General features: G+C 38.3%; 1 protein-coding gene across 3 annotated transcripts in view; it reads left to right on the top strand.

Moving 5' to 3' along the window:
* The window catches only part of astn1 (astrotactin 1), a 371,670-nt gene that overhangs the window by 218,839 nt on the left and 139,522 nt on the right, over positions 1 to 13,309 (top strand). For all 3 annotated transcript variants that reach the window (XM_072440945.1, XM_072440947.1, XM_072440948.1), the window contains 2 exons: positions 1,429 to 1,533; positions 7,288 to 7,476. In XM_072440945.1, coding sequence (XP_072297046.1) covers positions 1,429 to 1,533; positions 7,288 to 7,476 — 294 coding nt within the window. The remainder of the gene's footprint in view (positions 1 to 1,428; positions 1,534 to 7,287; positions 7,477 to 13,309) is intronic.

A 13,309-nucleotide genomic window follows, 5' to 3' on the forward strand; every position in this document is an offset into this window, starting at 1 on the left:
TGGTTTGTCCAAAAGTTACCCACACCAGGCTCACACCAGGACACCCAACCTTGCAACTGAACCCTTTATATGACTACAGAATCTCTCTCCCCTTCTACATCCTGCTATTTCAGCCTCAAGCAGCCACGTTCCTCCTCCTTCATGTCCACCGCAGCAGCAGAACCACCTGCCACTCAGCCTTCCTCCTCTCCAAATGGGAACATCCACTCATCCTTGATCACGTCGCAGCCTTCACAAAGTTCACAAATATCTGCCGCCTAAGTGGAACATTTTATATTTGATTTATTTATAGCATATGTAATTGGTGGTCTACTTTAGTGCGGTAGGTTCTGCTCACACTCATTACATGCACACAACTGATCAAATACAAATTATTTATTTTTTATGACAAAGTTTCCTAAAAAAGTTTCCCAGAGCAAGTATGTTTAATATGAATGAACTTTTTCTGCACGACTCTTTGGCTTTGACTGACTCGAAATAATTGTATGTGTATGTGTTTCTTGGGAGCCACAAATGGGACTGTACTTTGATCTAAAACCTACTATTTCCTGTCATCTCATCCTCATGTTATCATACCTTTAATATTCAGGTGTAGTGAACACTAAAGAAGGCATTAGGACTTTGATCTGACGCAAAGTAAATAGCACAGAGCAATCCACCGTAGCATTACAGGACTACTCACAGCAAGGAAGTGAACACAACGTTTAGTTCTTTATTTTGGCACCAGTTTGTGGCACTCAATAGTAGCAACAGTTTATCCTCATTTTTTTGTTTGAAGTCGGAAAAGTTGGTTTTAAGGGTTTAAGTAAAAAAAAGGCTAGCTTATTAGGGTTCCTGGTCTGTTACAAGATAAAATGTCAATGGTTTCACTATTGTGAGAAGAAACGTAAACATTTGACAATATTAATAAAATTAAGTTAATATAAATTAATTGATTAATGATTATTGACAAAAAATGTGGGGGGAAAAATGGGATTAACATTGGCAAATAGATTACTCTTGCTCTAGTTTGTGACCAGCTTAATGCCATAAACATTAAAATAAATCACAATTAGCGATGAACCGATTAATTTGTAGTCAATGTGCTCTAAAGCAGTAGTTCTTAACCTTTTTGGTCTCATACCCCCCGTTTACTATAGTAATATATTGTCCATCATTATTATCTTACTATCCACCATCTTGTTTTAATAATATTGATGTACATAAACCTCCAAAACATTCTTAAAGATATTTTTAAAAGTATTTCAAGGAGCATTTTAAAAAATAATGAAAACAAAAACATTTTTCTGGATGCAATAATCAATATCACAGCATGGTAAAAGGCTCACATAATTTGTATAATACAGGAGAATCTGTTTTTCCACCTGATTATGAAATTGTCCGAGTTATTTTGCTGAAGCTCTGACCAGCATGTCGTGTGTGTTACAGGGATGGTGAACTACAGCGAGGTGTCTGGGTACCCTCTGGTCCAACAGTGGAGTCTGCGCTCGGTGCTGTACCACGTCAAACTCAATCAGTGGGTCCTGTCTCAAGGTAAATCACATAATTAGCACAGAATCCGCTGTGTATACAAGAGGTATATCAAGTCTGTGAAAACTGCACGCTCGAGTTTAAATTAGCAATCTTACTGCCGTTATTGTGACACACAGGTGAGTAGCTAATGAGAACAGATGGTGCATTGTTTCTGTTGTTTACAGCTGAAAGAGCTAAACTGGGTACAACTAGAATTTAAACGTAATAAAATTGTGCTAATAACTTTAGGGTAAAGTGCCAGAAAAGTGCTTTATGAAGCAAATGCATTTTTTTGTTAATTAAAAAGTAAATACCATACTTTCTGGACTATAAGTTGCACCTTTTTTCATAGCTTTGGCCGGGGTGCGACTTATACTTAAATATATATACTTATACTCCGGAGCAACTTATATGTGATATTATTTGTTATTTTCCCACTTGCAACAACATTTCATACTCCAGTGCAACTTCTATATGTTTTTTTGGTCTCTATTATCCATTTTTTGGCGACTTATACTCCGGTGTGACTTATAGTCTGGAAATGACGGTACTTGGAACACTACTTATACAATCATTCATTAGCAACAGTTTCTCTTGTCCACTGTGTTGTCTAAAAGTGTATTTCTCCTCAATATACAGGTTGCACACGACAGACGTTCATACATTTGACTTTATTCACAAACTATGACTAAGGGTGAACAACAAAACAAATTGAACCTGTATTGCTTCTATGGTATTACAAAGAACATTATTCATAACACTATTTTTCTCAGTGTAATTTTCCATTTAGAATATCCGAAATGGGAGCTGAAGCCTGCTGTGTGTCCTGCAGAGCTTTTCCTGGGATTGAAAACATAACGACTCCCACCACAGGATATAATGCTAGCCTCTACGCGCTGCAGTGCTAAAAGGTTCAAGTCAGAGCCATTACATAAATTTAAGCTTTTCAAAGAGTCAATTACTGCCCGATTCTGGTGCCGTGGGAGTGCGGCGACTGGTGGGCTGAGTAGAACCCAGGGTCAACCTCCTTTTAATCACAAATTAGCACAAGATCGCGTCAAAAGGTCACGAATGGAGCGCTTAGTGAAAGAAAGGAAAAAAACATGCATCCATACAAGCAAATGTCAAAACAACATAAAAAGCTTGTATAGGTTAAGGCCATTCCAGATTATACACATGAAAGGGGCCTTTATGTACAACCTTATGTAGAACTACAGTGATCTTAGAGCAAGCAAGTAAATGCTTTCTGTGAAGATGTGCCTTGATTAAAGACTTCAATCGCAATAGGACTTTCATCATTTCCCAAAATCCATTTTGTTGTGCAACGCTTTCACTCAGAGCAGTCAATAGTGCCATTAAAGCTAGTTTGAAGTTCAATACAAAAAACATACAAACTACCAAATTAAACCTATCAAGGTGGAAAAAGTTTGTCCGTTTATAGAGTTTACACCAGCAACAGCTCTAGTGCAGTTTTGGTCTCTTCATGTCAGATTATTTGAGATATTATGTTGGGAAAATAGAAAAATGTAATATAATATTATTATATTATATAGTATTGTAGGACTGAACATGGTTATGCAATAACTCAATCAAAATTGTATTATAGTATGTACATAAGATAGTCACAAATTCTTGAGAATCCATCTGGACCGGCCATCGGGCCCCGAACCACCAGCGTTTCAGACCAATCACAGGGCAGCATTGTCAAGTCCAAAGTGAAGTGCCTCAACAAAGCAAAACAAACAAACAATGGACGTATTTTGGCCAATTTTACATGCATTTCAAACATGCATATAGTGGTGCTTTGAGACACACAATTCACAACTATATAAATCAATCTTAAATAGAGATGTTACAATATCAAATTATAATGCTACAATTATTAAGAAAATACATTTTACTATTTACTTTATCTGAAATCATCATTTTTATTATTGTGATATATATTATTGATGGAATTAGAAATTACACATTTTCTCAACAAAAAATATTGCCATTATTATTTTTTGGACCTGTGTAATCACACCAATTGATTAACCAAATAATCTTGACATCCATAATTGTAAAAGATGTCATGGTTTTCATTCATATGCAACCTTACTACTTGTAGCATTGTTTCCATTATGAAGCCTGATTGGTTCTCATTCATAAAGTCAAACATAAACATTTTCTGTTCTGTTATTTCTGTAAATACAACCACGACACCTCTAATGCATTCCTAATGATGCTGCCATGGTTTGAAAGTCTCTATATTTGCTGAGGGAGCACTTCTATATATTTTCTTCCTGTTTTTTTGTCTTCCTTGCTTCCCACTTTAGCGCATCATATTTCAACAGCCAGCCAGTCGAAGGATGAGGCTAGTATACTGATTTTTACATCTGATAACCGAGCCGCCATCGCTCATCCGCCCTGTCTCGCACTTCGCTGGCTTCCTAATTTAATTTTAGAGAAAGAGAGTGAGAGCGATCCGGGCGTGAGGGGCTGAGATATTAATACCGCGACGAAATGATAATGATAAACTACAATTTCACTTTTGCTCTCTAGTGTTTGCAGAGCGGATCGCAGCAAGCACATGGTCAATGTAACCCATCAAACGCTGCTTTTCTTATCTTATTACTCTGCTGCATGGAAAGCACAATACATGAGGCGCTCTTATAGGTTTATGGGTGCTTATGTCCAATAAAGGTTTGCTAGTGTGACTGCAACCTTTTTGAAAAGTGTTTTAGTTGTAGTAGGCTATAGTAAGCTGTTTGTCAATGTATTTTATTGTAATATACAAATACAAAGTTCAAAGCTTTTAAGAAGGTGTAAAATACAGTGCTTTATGAACACAGCAGCATAGGTAGATGTAGATAGTATTATTTAGTATTATGTATGATATATGTTGATACGGTGGACCACATTGCTGTGTGTAGGACGTATTATGTACTATAATGTTGGATAGTTTATTTTCAGATAAACAAGCGTACAATAAACCCTTTCAGGAGTGATGTGTTACAGCTAGGGTACAGAAACTCTTCCCCCTAATAATTGGTCAATTCTGTTTCCACCCCTGAAAGTGTATTAAATCAGAACTCTACATGCTGTCTTCATCTAATTAATTAACAAGTTATCAGTAAACAGTTGCTTACTAAAAGTCAATATCTAATTTCCAGCTCCATTTTCTAAAGTATGTCAGATTTGTCATGCTTGATGAACTAAAACAAACATTTCATGGTGAAACCTTAGTTACCCTCTATATTTTGATGCAATTAGTTCCAAAAAAACATTAGGAAATATGAATTATGTGACTGTTAGCTCTTTTGCTAATTTTGGCACTAATTGCTTCGTCAATGAACTACGCCAAACACAAGGTAATGGTTTTTCCTAGTTTAGAGGCGCTAACTCACTTAGCGCTAACTCTCCCTTTAAAAAGCATTAGAGCAAAGCATGGAACGATACCAGACATTAGACTGCAGCAGGATGTCAACAAACAGAAAAAACTGTAATAATTAATGCTAGCGCAAATGTAATAAGGAAATATTTGTAGATTGATTGATTGTTTGTTTATTAGAACTTAAAATAAAATGATTACTTCAGTGTTAATAGATAAATCAAGCTTTTGCAAATAACAATACTTCTGAAAATAAACAATCCCTACTGGAATATTTTCAGAACATTTTATCTGAAGAAATTGGCCCTCATCTGTTCACAGCTCTTCTGTAAACACAACTGATTATTTCTGCTCCAAAGTCTTTTTAATAATCTTCATGCTTTTTCAATCCATCCAGATAGATTTTCGTGTAAACATGAATGTATGAATTCTTTGGAACATCCACATTCTCGGGCTGAAAAGCTGTTTGACTCAACACTTTTGCTGAAATCCACAAGAGCTCATAAAGACATTGACGTCCTGTTAATACGACCACAGTTTATTCAAATGCCGCACCTTTGTTCAGTGAAAAGTGAGTTAAACCCGGATTAGAATGGATTAGTGCGAGTCCATAAAAACAAATGACACTCTTAAACCCCTGCAATATTTCACATTGATCACAAGCCGAGTCAACATGCTGCACTGGTAATGAAACACCTCCATGAACGTGACTCGTAACTTCACTTTTTGATCAAATAAACCAAAAAGATTGTGTTTGTTGTTGTTTTAAACTTGTATTTTGATTAGCATTGTGTTGAAGCTTGAAAATTGCCCTTTACACGAGAATAACTAATTCAAAACAAATTCACATATATATTTTGGTCTTTCCTTTTGTTTGAATGACTGGTTTAGGCTACAGGTTTGTGTAACTCCAGCAAGAAAATGTAGGCTATATGTTTAATATATTGTTCTGCAAATCTAGTATGAGAATTGATAACTATCTTTCACTAAACTGTCCTATAAGTCTCTCCATGGCCTAGCACCAAAATACATCTCGGACATGTTAGTGCCATATGAAACATCTCTGAGGACCTCAGGGACCGGCCTCCTGTTGGTGCCAGAGTCAGGACTAAACATGGACCGGCCTCTTGCTGGTGCCAGAGTCAGGACTAAACATGGACCAGCCTCCTGCTGGTGCCAGAGTCAGGACTAAACATGGACCGGCCTCCTGCTGGTGCCAGAGTCAGGACTAAACATGGACCAGCCTCCTGCTGGTGCCAGAGTCAGGACTAAACATGGACCGGCCTCCTGCTGGTGCCAGAGTCAGGACTAAACATGGACCGGCCTCTTGCTGGTGCCAGAGTCAGGACTAAACATGGACCGGCCTCCTGCTGGTGCCAGAGTCAGGACTAAACATGGACCGGCCTCCTGCTGGTGCCAGAGTCAGGACTAAACATGGACCAGCCTCCTGCTGGTGCCAGAGTCAGGACTAAACATGGACCGGCCTCCTGCTGGTGCCAGAGTCAGGACTAAACATGGACCGGCCTCTTGCTGGTGCCAGAGTCAGGACTAAACATGGACCGGCCTCCTGCTGGTGCCAGAGTCAGGACTAAACATGGACCGGCCTCCTGCTGGTGCCAGAGTCAGGACTAAACATGGACCGGCCTCCTGTTGGTGCCAGAGTCAGGACTAAACATGGACCGGCCTCCTGCTGGTGCCAGAGTCAGGACTAAACATGGGCCGGCCTCCTGCTGGTGCCAGAGTCAAGACTAAACATGGACCGGCCTCCTGCTGGTTCCAGAGTCAGGACTAAACATGGACCGGCCTCCTGCTGGTGCCAGAGTCAGGACTAAACATGGGGAATCTGCATTTCAGTTTTATGCAGCTAAAATCTGGAACATTCTTCCTGAAGATGTGAGACAGGATTCAAAGCTAGTTCAAAGCTAAGCTAAAAACAGTTTTGTTTAGCTGTGCATATGACTGAAATAATTGTCTTTGCACTTTTCTCTTTTATGTCTTAAACTATTTTGTGATTTGTGATTTTAATGCATTTTTTCCTGTTGTGTGAAGCACTTTGAATTGCCTTGTATATGAATTTTGCTCTAAAAATAAACTTGCCTTGACTTGCCTTACAACAACCCAAACCCAAATGTAAAGTTGGAAGGACAGGCTCTGTGCAAGAATAAGCTTAAGATGAATGAACAAAAGACTATATTTAGCAGTGGCTGAATACAACGAGTATTTACTATGCAAAATAAATAAGGATTGTGCCTAATAGACATAATAACTGTGTCTGCAGTATTGTGTATAGTATTTATTCTGCGCCCCACTGTATCTTTAAGCCCAATAATGCAGTTACAGAAATATAATGCCTTGACGAGCTAAGAAAAAATGCAAACTAAACGCATATTTTTCTCCCATAGCCTTCAGCTCAGCCATCCATTCTCTGGACGGGGCGACGCAGCGCAGCGACTACGTGTCCATCCTGAGGGAGTTTGGAAACCACTATGTGCAGGAGGCGGTGTACGGCTTCCAGGAGTCCTGCACCATCTGGTACCCCAACAAACAGGTCCAGAGACAGCTGTGGCTCGAGTACCAGGACATCAGCAAAGGTAGGACGTCCCCTGGTTCTGCCCCACACACAGCCTTATAATGGAGAGTATTAACAGTGATTATTGGGCTCTACATCAGAGGCAGATTCAGAGAGGTCTAAAAATATTTTATTCATTGTGCAAAGTCGCAGCGGTGTGTTGGGAACTGGCAGAACTTATGTAAGCCCTATATGTAATCAAAGGCTGCATATGTTCTAATACCATTGCCGGGACGCTCTATATATCACATTTTCAGACTGAAGCGACGTGTGTTTTCATGAAAGCTGTTGGCAGCGAGATCAAAATGAACATACTGTTGAATTTAAACACCATATTTGCTAAAAGTTTAAGCCATGAAAAGTGCAAAGTTGCGGGAACATATTTTTTAGAATCATTCCTAGCGATGTATGACTTGGTTTCAGGTTAGGTTTAATGTTTAGTGCATATAATCAGTTACAAACAAACTAAATAAAATCTGAAATGCATTTAAGTCAACCGTTTTAATAGTCTTTACAAATAAAAACGCACATAGATTGCCTATGAAGCTTTCAGCATGCCTTTTTATTCCTTCCAAATGTCACTAATTCATGTCTTTTGCTAGCTTTTTCCCAGCACTATTATGCCAGATACAAATTATAGTTGCCCCAATTTCCCGACTTCTTTCAATGACAGGCCATTCTGTTCATTCTTTCAACTCAACAAAAGCATTTCCAAACTGAATGTGGGAGCAAACCATTGTCGTTATTCAATCATAATTTCAATAATTTTGCGCCAGTTCTTCTGTAACACCTTTTTTTCAATTGTGTTCCATTCAAACTTTACATGACAGGTATTTTCGTGGCGAACCCGGCTGTTTCTTGCTGAGATAAAAATCCATTTGGCAAGTTCCATCTGCTGCACTTGGATACATGTGCGACATACTAACTATTTAACGCTTTACCATCTGTTTGTTCCTATTGATCGTAGCCAAGCGTTACATTATAATCAGCGGCGAACATAAGCCGCTTCAGCACCTCTTCAAGGGTTTTACCTAATTGAACAATCAACGTCTAACCCTCCTTGCTTGTGGCTTTATTTCCCACACTTTCGCTAACATATGTCATCCACCATCTTTGTTGCCTGATAGTTTTGTTGCTTAGCTACTGCAAAGGGAATTGTCTATTTGTCTGCATGCATAAACTAATTGGCAAAGGTCTCGGTTGTATCCAGCCTACCGTCTGCAGCTACGAGTCTTGCATTGTATATTACCTAAAATACCTTTGATCTAAAACTCAAAGAAAAGTTGTTCTTGACCATTGCTCCTCCTGATGTATATGTGGTTGTGTACTTGGGACAGACGCGTCGCCCATGTTGCCAATGTGGATGTGTGGATGTGATTGGTGCTGGTTCATACCTTCATGTAGCGGTTTGTCCTTAATGTGCCCTTTTGCATTTGATAAGATATAAGAATAAAGGTTTTTAAATTGTGCCTTGGGGGTTTTGTTGTCCGTCTTCTAGATATTATCTTCAGATTTTACTCTTCAGACACCTGACATCAATGTTTTTCAAGTTGAAACGAAACCAAAGAGCTTCCTGTCATATTATTCTTCCTTTTCCGTCTTCTTTTAACGATGGTGATAATAATGTTTGTCTCGCACACTTTTTTTAAAACTAATTGAACCATCAAAGTCTCTGTTTTTTGGCTTCATTATTCTTGATTCTTCACACGTTTTTATTCCGCGTTCATTTGTTGAATTGTGAAATGAAAAGTGGCAGTGACGATAACTAATGGCCTGTCTGTTCCTGTTGTCTCATGTCGGTCACTCCCGGCCCTCTCGTTTCTCTCTCTCCAACTGTGGCTTTGTCCAAGGACACCCCCGCCGTGCTCCCCGCTCGCTCCCCGCTCACCTCCGCTCTGACAGATGGCGTTCGATGAGTAGCTTTTCGCACCTACATCTCAAGCTAATTTCTCCCAATTTTTCTTTCCTCTCACACTCCCGAAAATACCGTACTAAACGGTTCAGCGCGCTACGAATAACTAAACGCTGTGTGATTCAAGTGGATTGTTGTATATTCATTTTGCATCAATGGCGGTGCTGTCTTGGGTGTTCACGGCTTGTAGATTACAGCATGTTGCGTCAGATTTGATAATTTATTGGAATAGACACAAAATATATCACCATAAGGAAAGGAGGGCTTATCTATAGGTATTTGTCATTTAATCACTTATTTTTGCCGTACTAGCGTTAGCAAATTTACATGACTAGACTTGCACAAAAAACAACCAAATTTCATATAGGCACAATTACTGCAGAATATTTGTTGTTTGTATTTTTTCAAGGCAACAGAGCATAAATATTTAACAAACAATGATGTTGGTTGATGGATTAAAATCTGATTTTAAGTACCGGTAATACACTTTTTCCACCTAAATACACAACTTTTTACTGTGTTTTTCAAACCCTTTCAGTGCTTTTGTTAACAGTAAAAGCATGTACAATCCCTGGCTTATTATTTATGCTCGTTTTCCATTCAATGAAAACACAAAGCAAAATGTACCTATTCTGCGTCACAGAATAGGTACCTTTTCAACACATCGCCGGCCAATCTTCAAAAAGAAAAGGAAAAATCTCTCTGTATTGTCCAAATGCTGTGTTTGTGTGCTCTCAACAAATGTTTCAGTGAAAAAAAAAGGCAATGACAAAAACCTCAAAACACAATCACTGTCCTCTCAATCAATACTACATACTGGTATGTTTCTGCTAGACCTCTGTTTGATCTGACAAAGAAAGAATGGAAGGATTTAGCGACAATGTTACATCTCTGTTTATTCAACTAGTTATAGAATCGTGTTCTTTAGTCAGTGATTGTTTTTTTCAGTCGCAATGAAAGAACGGATAGTAAGTCAAAATTGTAATAGTCAATATATACAATTTTCAATTTCAATAGTGAGGAAAAGGCTTAATACTCCAAACCTAATACCATAATAATGGTAAAAAAGCATTGTAGAAAAAGATTCAGTTGTAGTCATCTGGACGAATGAGGGATTACACCAAAAAGCATATTTTTTTAGACAATGGAGTCTAATTTTATATTTATACAGCAAGACAATTCTAAAGCTACAAAAACATTTGATTATCTAGTTTTAATCCTGGATTATTTTTATTTTGACAACCCTAAGCACGTGCAGCTTAGCGTGTGCTGTGGTTGTAAAAGCAGTAGAATAACAAGTAGGGCTCCAATATCATTTTTTGGTTATCTTAATCGTATTTTGATCATTGTAATCGTTAACTGGACTATACAGACTCTAAAATACATATGAAAAGACCTTCTTTTTTCTTTTTTAATAGCAAATACAGGTACATCAAAATGTACCATATATATACCATAATATAACATTTTTTATTTATTTTTTTCAGATTTTTATCAATAATACACTACATTCACAAACATTCTCCATCTAGAAGCCTTCAGTCACCATTTCAACCTTTATTTGGTGGATAATGTCTGTAAAGTCTCATTGTACAATAGAAATAACAATTTTACTCGTCAGCTACTAAAATTATCTTTATTTGTGTATTTATGTGACACCCCTAATAACAAGACTGGTAATTTAATGTAAAGATGTATTTGTTCATTTGTTTTACCACTTGACAAGCATACATTTCATGTTAGTTGCAGTTGTATTGGAGCAGTTGCGGTTTTTCATTATTATTTGCTTTGTAATTTGGACATTTGTGCCAAATTACCAGTGTCACCTTTGTCATGCTTTCCACAATCGCAGCTGATCCAATCCGACACGTTTAACTGTTTCACCCAGACCTTTCGCCGTCCTTTTTCCCCAGAATCAAATGGATTATATTGGCAAAATCGTGAAATCCGAGCCATCTTTCTTAATCCTTTCCTGGTCTTCTTGGAAAGCACGCTGGCCTTTTGGAGGGAGTAATGAGCTCACAGGAGAGTTTGATGATCCATGTGCTCACCCTTTGCTCCAAACATGGCTCTGCCCCGGTGTCAGATACATCCATATGCAGCCACAGACACTGGATCATTCTTTGCACCTTAACTGCTGCATGGGACCTCACTGCTCTTACTGCTCACTACACTGCGAGCAAGAGGGCTATTTATAACAGCCTAGCATTGTCTCTTGTGTGAATACATGAAAACATTAGATAGTAGATTTGTGAATATAGTTCCAAAACAATGTCCAGATGACTCCCTTTGAAATCTTTTCGAACATACAGGAGTTCCAAATAAAATAAACATTAAAATAATAGTGCTGCAACTATGATTCAACTTGACTAGTCGACTATCTATAAAACATAATTATACTGGTATTTTGATTACCGTTATCTGGACTTTACAAACTCTACAACACATATAAAAACTGTAACAGACAGTGACATTATCAAATCAAAATGTTAAAAAGGAAAAATCAATTGCAGATTTGTGTCAGTAATACGTTTTTTTCATACACATTCTCTATCAGGAGCCTTCAGTTTTACTTAAAAATGTATTTCAATGTAGAAAAAATAAAATAAAAATAGTTGGATTTATCGAAAAATGAATCACTCACTACTAAAATAATCATTAATTACAGCTCTATACATGAGAAAATAATCACACTATCTGTTTTTACTTTTTGTTTTTACTGTATTATTTTCTTGTTAGGCAAAAACCACATTACAACTGTATTTATTGTAGACCACTGTGTGTGATTGAAGTTTTATTCTGAATGACATAAAAGTAAGTACCGGTAGTTGAGTATTTTGTCAACTTGATGTCATACACGACAGACTTAACATAAGTATAATTTGATTAGTGAGTTATTCATAATTAGGCCCGAGCGCCACAAGCTGGCGAGAGGCCTATTAATCTCGTAAGGCCGTGCGAAGCACGGCTGCGAAAGTGCGCACGAAATCGAGCGCGAAGCGCTCGCCCACTTCCAAACACTCACTAACGCACTCCTTCACTCATGCACGCCCCGTGCATACTAATTAGTAGTAGAAAAATGGAACATTACCGTTGTAAACGGGCGAAGCCCGTGCAAAAGTGCGCACTAAACGAGCACTTTACATTGAGCACTTTATAGCGGTCGTCATCCCCATATAAAGCACTCATTTGCGCTAAGTAGCTCACGAATACGTTCCCCATCTCTTGCATGTTCCGTGCATATAAGCATGTAATGCAAAAATTGAACATTATTACTGTTTAGAGGGCCAAAAACACAAAGTGGGCGGAGCCCACTCAAAATTAACGAAAGTACCCGTCAGTGACCAGGGACCCACACCATGAGGTAGGAAAGCGCGAGCGCTTTCCGAAAATGTATAGTTTATGATATTTGAAAAATGGGAAACATTGTTTTCGCATCGGAATATTATTCTTTCTTCTTCTTCTTCTCGGGACCAACCCCCCTATTTTTCACCCAGTGAACATTGACGAAAAGTCACAAAAATGTTCACATCTCTAAAAATCGTGCCTCTCTACATTCTGAAAAAAAATTGGCGCGTCAGCGCCCCCAAATGTACCAAAAATGCATTGAGAGATGGGAAATGACCCAAAAAAAATCTGATCGTAGAATCATGAAATTTGGCGCAGAGGTAGATGGTGACAAGAGAAGTAAAAAATATTATTACGGCAACGCCGTCCGCCCAACCAAATGTCGGCCATATTGCTTCAAAAATGGCTAAACATGACTTCGGAGTTTTTCCAAACGTCGTACTTTTACAAACTCCTCCCAGGGCGTTAGCCCTAAAAAGCTGAAATTTGGTGAAAATGCTACTGAGGAGTGGGACATCAAAAGTTATCCAAATTACATTGATACCTGTCACGGTCTCTGTGCGGCGAAGCCGCAAACTGTAGCTAGAATTTCAGA

Source organism: Eucyclogobius newberryi, unplaced genomic scaffold (genome assembly GCF_026437365.1).
Source record: "Eucyclogobius newberryi isolate DKJ021-1_F unplaced genomic scaffold, fEucNew1.0.hap1 SCAF_12, whole genome shotgun sequence".
Lineage (NCBI taxonomy): Eukaryota > Metazoa > Chordata > Actinopteri > Gobiiformes > Gobiidae > Eucyclogobius > Eucyclogobius newberryi.